The following is a 12626-nucleotide window of genomic DNA, read 5'->3' as shown; positions in this document are numbered from 1 at the left end:
GGGGTGTCCTCCCATTGTACACAACACTTTGTCTGATCCTTTTGGCACAGACCAGACACTTCTCCATTCTCTTATTATTGTATAGATGGAATATGAAGTTTTAGGCCGTGGGCCAAAAGTACTTTAGTCAACTACTAGAGATATCATACTGTATAAGGAATGTATATATGGATAGCATTATTTTATGACAAGACTAGAGATGATCGCAACTCGAGCATGCTCAAGTTTGATCATTGGAAGAAGTTTTCCAGGCAGCCTTGGGTCCCCATCCAATTTTTTCAGCCACCGGTATTTAAATGCCGAACAATCATCATGCTCGAGTGGCGATCATCTCAAGACAAGACCGCTAGTAAAGGTGTGACTTGGGTCGCCAGGAGGCCGATATCATGCACAGGCTTGGTAATACAGTGTTGTTTGGAGCTCTGTAAAGGATATTAATGGCTCCAACCAAAGGTGGTTCTCCTCCGATCTCTAACTACAATCTCAGCACCTGGTACACCCTCTAATATGGGAAAACAGAACTGCCGATTTTCCGTCAGTGGTTCCAGAAGAGGCAAGATGAATGCAATGTAACGTAAAAAGTGGAGAAGTCAGGATTATATAACAGAATTTTCTGATAGATCACTTAGTGATTCTTAGCTAATATTATGTGCGTGTGCTCCGTCAAGCATAGTGCTTCATCGAGTATCGGGTGTTCAGGTAAAGTGGTCATACACCTTTAGTAAATTTCAACTGTCAGTTATATTTCCCGGCCACCGCAGAAACCTATTACTTTTTCTTATTTTTGTATATTTCCTCCCTTGCAATTGCCGGCATACCGTCAGAGTTCTAATGTGTTTTGCACAAACTTATTACATTTTCTCGTTCCAATTTTTGCATATTTCGTGTAATAATCCCTTCAAGGGACAAATTCTAGAAAAATTAGAACAAAAACTGTAGTAGTTTAACCAGGCACCCTCCGCTCTGCCTCCGCTATGCTTGAATCTCCTATTGATTTCTATAAGGTTTGTTACTCAAGTGGGGCACTTGAGCATTTAAGTGCTCGCTCAACACAAGTCTATGCCCATTGCTGCCAGTAGTGTGCAGCAAGTGGTATACTGACCGAGCTACCCAATGTTGGCTGTCAAGAGTTGACCAACAAGCCACCCCACCTTGGTTGGTAACTGAGATACAAATGAACATTTGAACGGGATGAAGCTTGAAGTGATGAGTGGTTTGTAAATTCGCTCTTTTCCAGGAAGAAGAAAACTCACACCAGCCAAACGAGAGTCCCCACCAAAAGGTCGTCATCCATCTGTAGACAGCTGGTTCTGGGTTTCTGTTCCTCATGAGTAGAGATCAGAGTAATAGTGGGCTACAAGGATGCATTAAGGTTAAGAGAAGTCAGGTGAAATGTGGTCCTTGCCCGTCTGGGCACAGATACGTTGGCACCTGACTGTGACACTGAAGACACCATCATAATGGGAACCCTGCCTCATATTTATGGTGGCCTTTTAACTCTCTCTCTCTCAACACATAATTTTGGAGGATAGAAGGATCAGACATGTTGGACTTAAACTGCCTGATCCTCTTGTTTTTGAGAAGTTTATGCCACCTTTGGAGGAGTCTGCTTACCCAAACGGGTCCATTTCAAACACATATGTATGGGGGGAGATCAATACTCACTGATACAACTGCTATCTCTACCATTCCTATTCATTGTTCTGTCCTCATCCATGTATAATATATACAGTATACTCTCTATAACGTGAGATCGGCTTATCCTAGAGTGACATTTCTTTTACAACTGATTAGCCATTGTTTGTGAACACAGGGAGCTATAGACGTGAAGTCAATTATAGACACAAAGACTACGGCTAGATGTGTATTGGGTCACATCAGGATACAATAAATGAGCTTAGACGTCTTCCATCGCCTTGGAGCTCAGCCAACTTCTGAGTAAAGTTTTATAGGGTTTTTTTTTTCGCCTAATTAATTGTGAAGAAAAACTCAAAGGCAAGTGAGCACTGATCTCACTGATCAGAGATGCATACAAGAACCCTTAATGTTCCATTCCCCTATAGCGCCACCACAGGAGAAAATAAGTATTACATATTGCCCTTTCTAATAAATGGGTCGTCTGTGTAATGCATTCAAGATGAGAAACCAAAACACAGGACGCTCCTCCCCATTAAGGGTCCTTTTACATCGAACTATTTGCCAGCCATGAGTGGTTCTGTGAGATTGACACTTGTTTGAAGTGCCTTTACACAGCATGACAAATCAATCGTGCAACCATGGTAACTGACAGCACAGATATTTATATATCTGTGCTGTCAGTTTCCAGATCACATGCATTGCATACTTACCATCCACGCTGCTTGTGATCCGGCATCCGTCTCTCCAGTCTTGTGGCCGCTGTCTCTATCTTCAAGACTCATCTCTTCCGGCTCTAAATTATTCTGGAAAAGGTAGCCTGAAGTTACAGCAGTGACCAGAGGACTGAAAAGCCACACGCCGGATCGCAAGCAGTGTGGATGGTAAGTATGCCCTGCATGTAATCTGGAAACTGACAGCAAGGATATATTCATATCTGTCAGTTTCCATTTATCGTTATCAGCAGGAAGATATGCGTCCGATAATACATTTTGAAGCCCGCTCTAAAGACGTGATAAGCCCGCTCCTCAGCTGATCGCTGTCACTTTTACGTGTCCTGATTGTCAGCCACAAGAGTGTTTCTAGCAATTGCTTCTTAAGAGAGACCACTAATAGATAACCAGGGAGTATTTTATTCCCCTGCAGTGCCTCCACAGGTAAAATTAAGTATTGCAGTTCCCAATGAAATCGAGACCCTGTCCATGTAATGTGCTGCCTTGATGGGTCCTCCAGGGCAAGAGACGCTCTTTATAGTGTGAGCAAAATAAAAATTCATTCATTTTCATCAAAATATGATGTCCTGTGCCTTGGCATATTTATCATCTTTTAGGACAAGATGTGACCATTAAAGTGTCACTGTCAATTCCCCAAACTTTTGGCATGTCATAGAGACATGTCAAAAGTTTTGATCGGTCTGGTTCTCCTAACCGGGAGATGGGGGAAGGAATCAGGAGGGCCCCATAAACATTACATGGATGACTAGTCAGTGATAACTGCCAATCAGCAGTTGGTGGGAGGAGTTTTCTGCTTCTCATGAATATCTAGGACTACTGAGCACATGCACATAATGGAGAGGACTACTTATTGTCCATGTTAGGCGGGAGGAGATCTCTAAATCAGCGGCACAGAACAATGTAAGTGATACATCATTCTGTTCAGCTTCTCTGTCACTAGTTTATGCTACCCTGAGATAGGACACCATAATACTACTGACAGATATTCATCTACCCAGAATGACCTATAAGTCTCTGCGTTCTCCTCAAGGAGGAACATTACCCTATAGCTTATGGAGGAATATCCGTTGGCTGTTTAGTATTGGCTTCCAGTCAAGGATCACAACAAGTCTTCGGCTCTCAGATGAAAGGTTATGACATGGTGCCAAGTACCAGGAAAGCACAATCGCAGCGACACTCGGAAATAGAGGTCACCGCCAACAGAATTGTCATCCAGCAAATTATAATGGTTATGGTGGACAACTGGGCAGATCACTGGTTCACCTCCTACTTCTGAATACAGTACATAGCCCCATGCTAGCTCTATATCACACAATAGGGATTCCATATCCCAATGTTTAATGAGTTCTTTCTATATGTCCTATAGACTATACCTAAATAGGAATTTCAAAAGTTTAGGCGACTTGAAGGGGTTAATAGTAGACGTTACTGGGAAATAATGGGAGGTGAGCGGGGCTGTTTAGGCAGATGCCATTCTTTGTACTGTGTGTTTGTTCTGCTGCAAATCAAAGCTCCTATGAGATAGTATGGGAGCTGCAGAACAGGTGCATAGAGCGGAGCTGGCTGCCAACATAAACTGTACGGCTGGATAATGCTGCTTGAGCCATTCATGAGATAACAGTCTCCCTGCCAACAGTAAATCCACGCCTGCCTCCTGGGGGGGTTTACCTTGTCAGCGCCCGGCCTCCCACTGACAAACTGCACAATGACTACAAATACCTAGATGCACCTGCAGGTTTCCAGTAATGCTGCATTACTTCATCAGTGTACGGGAGCCGTATATTCTCACAACTCAGGTGCAGTCCCTGGCAGACGTGCAGATGTAGCAGAGCTAAATTTGTCATTAAGATTGCATTGTTAGGCCTAGAGACTGGTTTACACAAACCTTTTACCTCTTTTGCTGGCCAGTTGGCAGGATTCATCTGGCATAATCAGGAGCATTGGCACATTGGTGTATAAACATTGTGTCGTGCCAAATAAGAACCTCAGTGAGATGTGCTAAATAGTGTACGGAGAGTGTCATATTGTGTCCGCGCCCATAGGGGCAAACAGAACTTAGAAAGTTCGCATTTGCTTGAAGGGCTGTATACTGTGCCTGGCATCAAACTGAAGTGGGCGCTTGGTTAGAGTATTGTGTATACTGCGCCTGGCATCAAACTGAAGTGGACGCTTGGTTAGAGTATTGTGTATACTGCGCCTGGCATCAAACTTAAGTGGGCGCTTGGTTAGAGTATTGTTTATACTGCGCCTGGCATCAAACTGAAGTGGGCGCTTGGTTAGAGTATTGTGTATACTGTGCCTGGCGTCAAACTGAAGTGGACGCTTGGTTAGAATATTGTGTATACTGCGCCTGGCATCAAACTGAAGTGGACGCTTGGTTAGAGTATTGTTTATACTGCGCCTGGCATCAAACTGAAGTGGGCGCTTGGTTAGATTACTGTGTATACTGCGCCTGGCATCAAACTGAAGTGGACGGTTGGTAAAAGTATGGTGTATACTGCGCCTGGCATCAAACTGAAGTGGACGCTTGGTTAGAGTATTGTGTATACTGCGCCTGGCATCAAACTGAAGTGGACGCTTGGTAAAAGTATGGTGTATACTGTGCTTGGATCCAGCTGAAAAGGATACTTAGTAGGAATACTGTATTTACTATGCCCGGCATCAAGCGGCAATGGTCATTTGGTTGGTGCATCGTGTATATTGTACCTGGCATCCAGCTGATGCAAATGTTTGGTTTGAGCATCGTGTTTAATGTGCTTGGCATCCAGGTGAAATGGACACTTGGCTACAAAACAGTGTATACTATGCTTGGTATCCAATTCATTTGGATGTTTGATATGGTTGGTTTGTATTGTGTACACTGTGCTTGGCATCCATTTGTAATGGACAGTGGGTAAGAGTATCGTGTACACTGTGCTTGGCATCCATTTGTAATGGACAGTGGTTACAGTTGGATATGTTTGTTGGTTTATGATTGAAGGGGGGTCGGACATCTAGGACTCATTGAGTAGCGATGCCCCAGCCACCCTCCTTGCAGGGACTTGCATTGAGGCCCCATTTAAGCAAATGTGGTGTAATACTGTGCACAGCCAGTTGGCCTGGAGCCCCGTTGTGGCCCCTTCATTCTCAGGAGTGGTGGAGGTCCAGAGGTCGTAAGCCCACCCATCATGTAGTCATGGCCTCTCCTAATATCCATTTATATAATAGTAACTATCTTAGATGACTTCTGTTCCTATATTGGTCACTCCGATTGATTGATTGATTGATTGATTGATTGATTGAGACTGGGGCCCAGAAGCTTCAGGTCCCATCTCTGTATATAGGTTTTTGATATTATTTTCAGCTGGTTATGATGGCGTCTTTTGTGTTTTTCCTCTTCTCTTATGCTCGTAAACTCTGGCTATTCAGTATCCATCATCATAGTCAAGTCAAGTCAAGTTCCCTATGACAACAAACACGACATTGTTTGGGTTGGGGTGGATGTCAGACTCAGCAAACCATTGTTAATATTGTCCTGAATTGGTTGTTAGCCGGGAAACAAGAGGCTTATTGATCTGACAGACTGGAGTACTCCGTGCTATGGGGCCATTACTGTGTCCCATGGTAAACATTGTACAACGGCCGGGGGCCGGGCTGGCAACTGTTCTACGAAGCTCGTGAAACGCATTGCTTGGCAGCTTGGAGTAAAATGTGACTATTAAGAGTTAATAAGCTAAGGTAGACTTATAGGATTGGTAGGAACCATCATAGATGCTCCATGGAGAAGTTACCTGGTCTATATGGACCATGGGGGGCTATCTATGTACATCAGCCTTAGGCAAGAATCATGGGGGGGATTTATCAGACATGGTGTAAAGTGAAACTGGCTGAGTTGCCCCTAGCAACCAATCAGATTCCACCTTTCATTTTCCAAAGAGTCTGTGAGGAATGAAAGGTGGAATCTGATTGGTTGCCAGGGGCAACTGAGCCAGTTTCACTTTACACCATTGTTGATAAATTCCATGCAACACTAGCTGGTACACTGCACCATGACCCCTAATAGCGTTGGACCCCATTGACTTTAATGGGGTCCGTCATATCCCCAGTTGGTTCCAGCATTTAGGTTTTAATACTTTCATTATGCTCTATACAAAATCCAAACGAGCCTCCGACCCTAGCCTAAAAGAGATTGGTCTTGGCAACTCAGCTGCTGTATGGGTATAAGACTGTTTGGCAACTCCAGTGGGGAAAAAAAATCAGACTTCTAAATTACTTCTGTTTAAAAATCCCAAGTCTTCCAGTACTTATCAACTGCTGTATGTCTTGCAGGAAATGGTGTATTCTTATCAGTCAGGCACAGTGCTCTCTGCTGCCACCTCTGTCCATGTCAGGAACTGTCCAGAGCAGTAGCAAATCCTCATAGAAAACCTCAACTTATCTGGACAGTTCCTGACATGGACAGGGGAGGCAGCAGAGAGCACTGTGTCAGACTGGGAAGAATACATTACTTCCTGCAGGACATACAGCAGCTGATAAGTACTGGAAGGCTTTTTCAATAGAAGTAAATTACTAATCTATATAACTTTCCGACAACAGTTTATGTTACACCAGTTGCTGCCAGACGTGATCATGGTTTAAGGTAGAGATGGGGAACCTTCGGGCCTCCAGCTGTTGCCAAACTACAATTACCATCATGCCTGGACAGCCGAAGCTAAAGCTTCGGCTGTCCAGGCATGATGGGAATTGTAGTTTGGCAACAGCTGGATGGCCGATGGTTCCCCATCCCTGGTCTAAGGCATTGATCCCCAACCTGCAAAGCTACAACTCCCATCATGCCTTGCAGCCGTCTACTGAAAGTAATGGACGCATATCTGTCACTTTGTAATGTGCCTCCTCCCAGGCTTTCAGTTACTAGAATGTCATTGCTTATTTCCTACTCAGTCTGAATTACTTCTTAACAACCAGCTGTAAACTGATCCCCGCTGCACGTGACTTGCTAAACCACAAGCTTCGGGCGTATTGTGAACCATGACCTCGGCTACAATTGAAAGTGAAAGGATTTTCAGCCTCTTACTAGTGTTTATAGTTACATAGGGGATGAATGAGACAAGGTCTGTTTCTTTTTTCCCCCAGAAACAGCGCCACCCTTGTAAGTAGGCTGTGTCGGGTACTGCAGCCCATTATAAGTGAGTGTAACTAAGCTTATAGCATATATTCTGATATCAATTCTACTTGTACAGACAGAAATAATTCACTGAAATGGAACAATTTATTCTTTTTCTTCCGCAGATCATGATTTTGCAAGGAAGCAACATTATGAATATGAATCCAAGTGCCAACTCCCACTCCCACCAGTCAGCCTGGACTTCTCCCTACCCCACATGTGATGGTAAGAAAAAATGTTAGAGCAGTGGTTAGCTGTCAGGGCATGCTGGGAGTTGTAGTTTTGCAATCTTCAACCTGGAGCTCACTACAACTGCAACTATTGCTGTATACTGGGAGTCATAGCTTTGCAACATACACGATAACAAAGGTCAATAGGTTGAGTGGCGTTCATTTGCTTACATCTTACAGTTGGGGGTTTCAGCTGCTGTGTAAATTCAGCACAGTGCACTGTATAAGAGCAGGGACACCTGTCAAAGACAAGTGCCCCTGCTGCTGTACTGTACACTGTGCAGCCAGGCCATGAAACAAATCAAATAAATTTGGTGAAATTCGAAACAAATCTATTATTGACGGACCTGTAGTGACAGTCATTATGGCTCCCCCTACTGTTACCTTTTTTTTTTTTGGCGGCCACAAATCAATAGAAACTCTAGCTACTGGTCTAATCGGAAATTGTTTAATATTTGATATTTACATTTCCATATTCTTAAATTCTTAAGTCTTTTTTCTGGTGTCAGAATGTTATACAGCTTTGCAATTTACATCTATTTTAAAATCTTAAGCCTTCCAGTACTTATCAGCTGCTGCATGTCCTGCAGGAAGTGGTGTATTCTTTCCAGTCTGACACAGTGCTCTCTGCTGCCACCTCTGTCCATGTCAGGAACTGTCCAGAGCAGGAGCAAATTCCCACAGAAACCCTCTCCTGCTCTGGACAGTCCCCAACATGGACAGAGGTGGCAGAAGAGAGCACTGTGTCAGACTGGAAAGAATACACCACTTCCTGCAGGACATACAGCAGCTGATAAGTACTGGAAGACTTGAGATTTTTAAATAGAAGTAAATTACAAATCTATAGAACTTTCTGACACTTCTGTAGATTTGAAAGAAGAAAAAAAGATCATTTTAACCTGGAAATTGGTCCCAAAAAAACCTGAACAGGTTAAGAAGTGTCGTCAGGAAGCAGTTTATACAGTGAATAATGATTGACGTGAGGTGGTGGTTTTACTCCCTTCACAAACAGAGTTAAATGTTTCCCATTTTTATGGTGCCAGCTGCTTCTTTGACATCTCCAACCTTCGCCAGGAGACTTGTGCAGTGTCTGACTTATTCTGTGTCTTGCAGGATTCTTCACGGGACAATGGCACGACATACATCCTCAGTACTGGACTAAGTACCAGGTCTGGGAATGGCTGCAGCAATTCGTGGACACCAACCAGTTGGACGCCAACTGTATCCCATTCCAAGAGTTTGACATCACCGGGGAGCGCCTGTGCAGTATGACCCTACAGGACTTCACACAAGCCGCAGGAGCTGTCGGACACATCCTGTACAGCAACGTGCAAAATCTGAAGTGGCATGGTGAGGCTCCAGGTCATATTAAAAGCTATCGGTACTAGTGGTACTAGCAGAGCAGTGTTTCTCCTTGAAGAGGTGAATGGAGTCGTACAAGCCGTGCAATGCTCCATGGGAAAAGAATATGCAAAGTAGCTTATTTCTAGAAGAAAAGAACTTGCTGTACAGTACAATCTAGAATGGCGTGTACGGCGCCATTCTATTCACGGGTCCCAAGCCGAACCGAAGCAGAGGAGGCGGGCCAGTCCGCCCCTGGTGGGCAAAATCCCCTGCCCCTGTATGACGCGGCCTGGGACCCGTGGGACCCGTAGCCGATCTATCCCTGGGTCAGATTAAAGAGGATGTACCCGGCTGACCCCCGCTAAAGACCCTTATACATACCCCATGCATGAAGTCCCGCTCCTGGACCCGCTCCCGTTTCCGAGATATCACTGCCTGAAGCCCGGTGCCTAAAGCCGTCATTCTCTATGAGTGTCTCATGCACGGGGTAAGTATAAGGGTCTCTAATGGGGGATCGGCCAGGCTCTGCCCCGGCACGGAGGGTGACAGGTTCCCTTTAACTTCACATATATTCTATTGGCTTAATGTCCGATCCTTAAAGTCCTGATGATCAATCTATTGATCCTACTTGATTCCTGCTGTACAGTAACTTAGTACCCCAGCCCCAACCCCAACCGACAGCTAGTGTTTTATTGCCAAGTCTTCATTTCATGTAGTGCAAGGCTTTAAAAAAAACAATAAATAAATAAATAAAATATTAATAATAGGTTTAAAATTCAGCTTCTAGTCAGTCTCCATAGTTACAGACTACAAACAAGCTTTTTGTAGTCTGCGCCTGTGGTCATTTATCCCCAACTTCTTATATCAAATATATGTTACTAAGAGCCTGGAGTCTGTAGTCCTGGGGATACATAGATCTTCATAGGAGCTGTATACAAAAAATGATGTCCTGGGTTCAAATCCCACCAAGGACACCGTCTGCAAGGAGTTAGTATATTATCCCTGGTTGCGAATTTAGATTGCCCCAATGGTTACAGGGACTGATTTCAGTGCTGTACGGCACTTTGGATTATGTTGGTAATATACAAATAAAGGAATAATAATAATAATTATTATTATTATTATTATTATTATTATTAGAGTTTCCATTTTTATACAGCAATTAATTTTAGCATTATATTTGTATTTAATAAATCCTGAGCAATGACTCCCATTATTGGATATTCTTCATTTCCTTATTCCACAATGCTCTAAGTCTTGGCAATACTCCTACGCTGTTCTGTAAAACTTCCTCTTTGACAATATGTAACAAAAATACTCACGTGCCCGCTGCCAGACAGGACAGCACATGTCTTAAAGTTTCCTCATGACAAAGGGGTTTATCTGAAATGGGTTATGTAGTAACCGGAGTTGTATGTGGCAAATATCAAGTTACCCATATGGGATTGTCCATTCTTCTATAATATGGGTATAAAGGGAATGTATGTTTGTATGTTTTTTTTTTTTAATTTAAATATAACTGTTAGGGTATTCTGGTAAATTTAGTTTAGCACCCCTTCTGATGGCCAAAGCAAAGACAAATATCCTGGAGGACCCGACACATCAATACATTACATGTAGGTAGATCTCAATTAAAAAAAAAAGTGTTATACCTAATTTCCCCTGTGGGGGCACTGCAGGAAATTTTTAGATTATCCAACAAGAAGAAATTAAATATATAACTACATAAAACTATATAAAATATTGAAGCTAATAATAACTCTTGAAGTTCTACAACTTTCAAGTTTAAGAGTATGTTCACACCACCTTTATTAGGCGAAAATGCAACTGTATTTTGATGATGACAGCCGTAAATAATGATAATCGTGATAATTAAATATCAAAATACGGCCACATTTTCCTTTCGAAAAAGGCTTGCCTTAATTTTTTCCTCAAAATTACGTCCGTATTTTGCCCTTATTTTAAAGTTGTGAGAGCATAGCCTCAATGTTAAAAAAAAAAATCGGAAGTAAATGGTAAGATTATCGAGACTTAAAGGAAATGAATGATAAAATTAATCAAGAAACATAGGTTCAATCACTATTAGGCTATGTTCACACACTGTAAGAGACCGGCCGTTCCGTGACCTGGCCGGGTTACGGAATGGCCGGTCTCTGCAAAGGTCTCTTTCCGGCCGCAGTGTTCTGATGCGCCCGTATCAGCGCGCGCCCGCATCAGAACTCTCATAGAACAAAATGAAGGCTGGAGCCGCTTGCTTCATAGTGTGAACTGACAGGTTTTCACTGAATTGCGGCCGCAGAAAACTGACATGTCAGTTCTTTGCGGTGCCACATCGTATACCCTCATACACGTGCAAAGTACGGCCGTTGTTTCCGATGGCAACAACTGCCGTACTTTTACGTAGTGTGAACATAGCCTTAAATAGTTTTTAGAATTATCTGCATGGTCCTCATCTTGTACAATTCCTGCAGAGAACATATCCTGCTGATTTGTTCCTTAAATTTGAGGGGTGGGGCTTATTTAAGGGGCATGTCTTAAAGGTTTATATAATTGATGGCCTATCCACATAAACCTGGAGAACACCTTTAACTATAGTTCTTTACTACTACAAACAGTACAGAGGGGGGAGGCTCCTGCTTCAGCCAGTTGTCTTACAGCCATTTTCAGGATTTTCATGAGGAGGGTAACCCGGGAATAATTAATAAGGACATTAGAGAGTTATATCACTTTTCATTCTATAGGTTATTCTATGGTTTACTTATGGTTTATTTACATTAGACTGGATTACCCCTTTAAGCAGTGTAATAAAAACAATAATAATAATAATAGTAATAATAATATTTTTTTATTTATTAAATAAATAAATAATGTATTTGTACATATAACATCGTATTGCAATCCGCAGCCAATGTGTCAATGTAAATGTGGCTCACACCTTTCTCTCTGTTTTTATAGGTCATTATGGAAGCCAGGTTCTCCAGTCCCTTAATGTCGTCATAAAAACAGAGCAAACAGGTATTATTTTTTTAATGAACATGCATTTGCATAATGAGAAAGCAATCCTTGTTAATAACATGCTCAGACAAGGTGATTATTACTGGGGTGTCTTATCCTGATCCACTGATCGGTCACTAGGGAAAGATTCTATAAGCTGTACATTGTCCCTGCAGCGGCCACTACTGGACAAATGGTGTATTACATGCCAGATTCATGGATTACTAGTTATGAGCATAGTTGAGAACTGTATGCTGAGAAAATGAACCCTCCTTTAGCATGGTTCATGTACTTTGCTTATATATGAGACACAAATGTATTGCATGTCTAGTTATGGAGTTAAATTTACTGGGCTCAATATTTTGGCATATTTGCCATTTTGCCATATTTTGCAATATGATTTCTAAAAAAAATTCTATACTATGGGTACACATGCCACTGCCATGATTTTTATTGAATGAATTGTTTCTACTGTAGATCCAGCGCTAATCACACCCTGGAAAGAAGAAACTTTTTTTTACGACAACAGCTATGATGGTACGTGAG

The 12626-nt window shown here is 42.5% G+C and overlaps 1 protein-coding gene across 5 annotated transcripts in view; it reads left to right on the top strand.

Moving 5' to 3' along the window:
* Window positions 1-12626, top strand: part of EHF (ETS homologous factor) — a 60607-nt gene that overhangs the window by 37167 nt on the left and 10814 nt on the right. For 3 of the 5 annotated variants that reach the window (XM_069965165.1, XM_069965166.1, XM_069965164.1), the window contains 4 exons: window positions 7638-7737; window positions 8856-9092; window positions 12042-12101; window positions 12558-12617. In XM_069965165.1, the coding sequence (XP_069821266.1) occupies window positions 7641-7737; window positions 8856-9092; window positions 12042-12101; window positions 12558-12617 (454 nt within the window). In that variant the 5' untranslated portion in view covers window positions 7638-7640. Of the gene's footprint in view, window positions 1-7481; window positions 7535-7637; window positions 7738-8855; window positions 9093-12041; window positions 12102-12557; window positions 12618-12626 lie in introns of all 5 variants that reach the window. The other 2 variants (XM_069965167.1, XM_069965168.1) reach the window with 1 other exon arrangement.

This window comes from Dendropsophus ebraccatus, chromosome 4, assembly GCF_027789765.1.
Source record: "Dendropsophus ebraccatus isolate aDenEbr1 chromosome 4, aDenEbr1.pat, whole genome shotgun sequence".
Lineage (NCBI taxonomy): Eukaryota > Metazoa > Chordata > Amphibia > Anura > Hylidae > Dendropsophus > Dendropsophus ebraccatus.
This window is presented reverse-complemented; position numbering and strand designations above follow the sequence as displayed.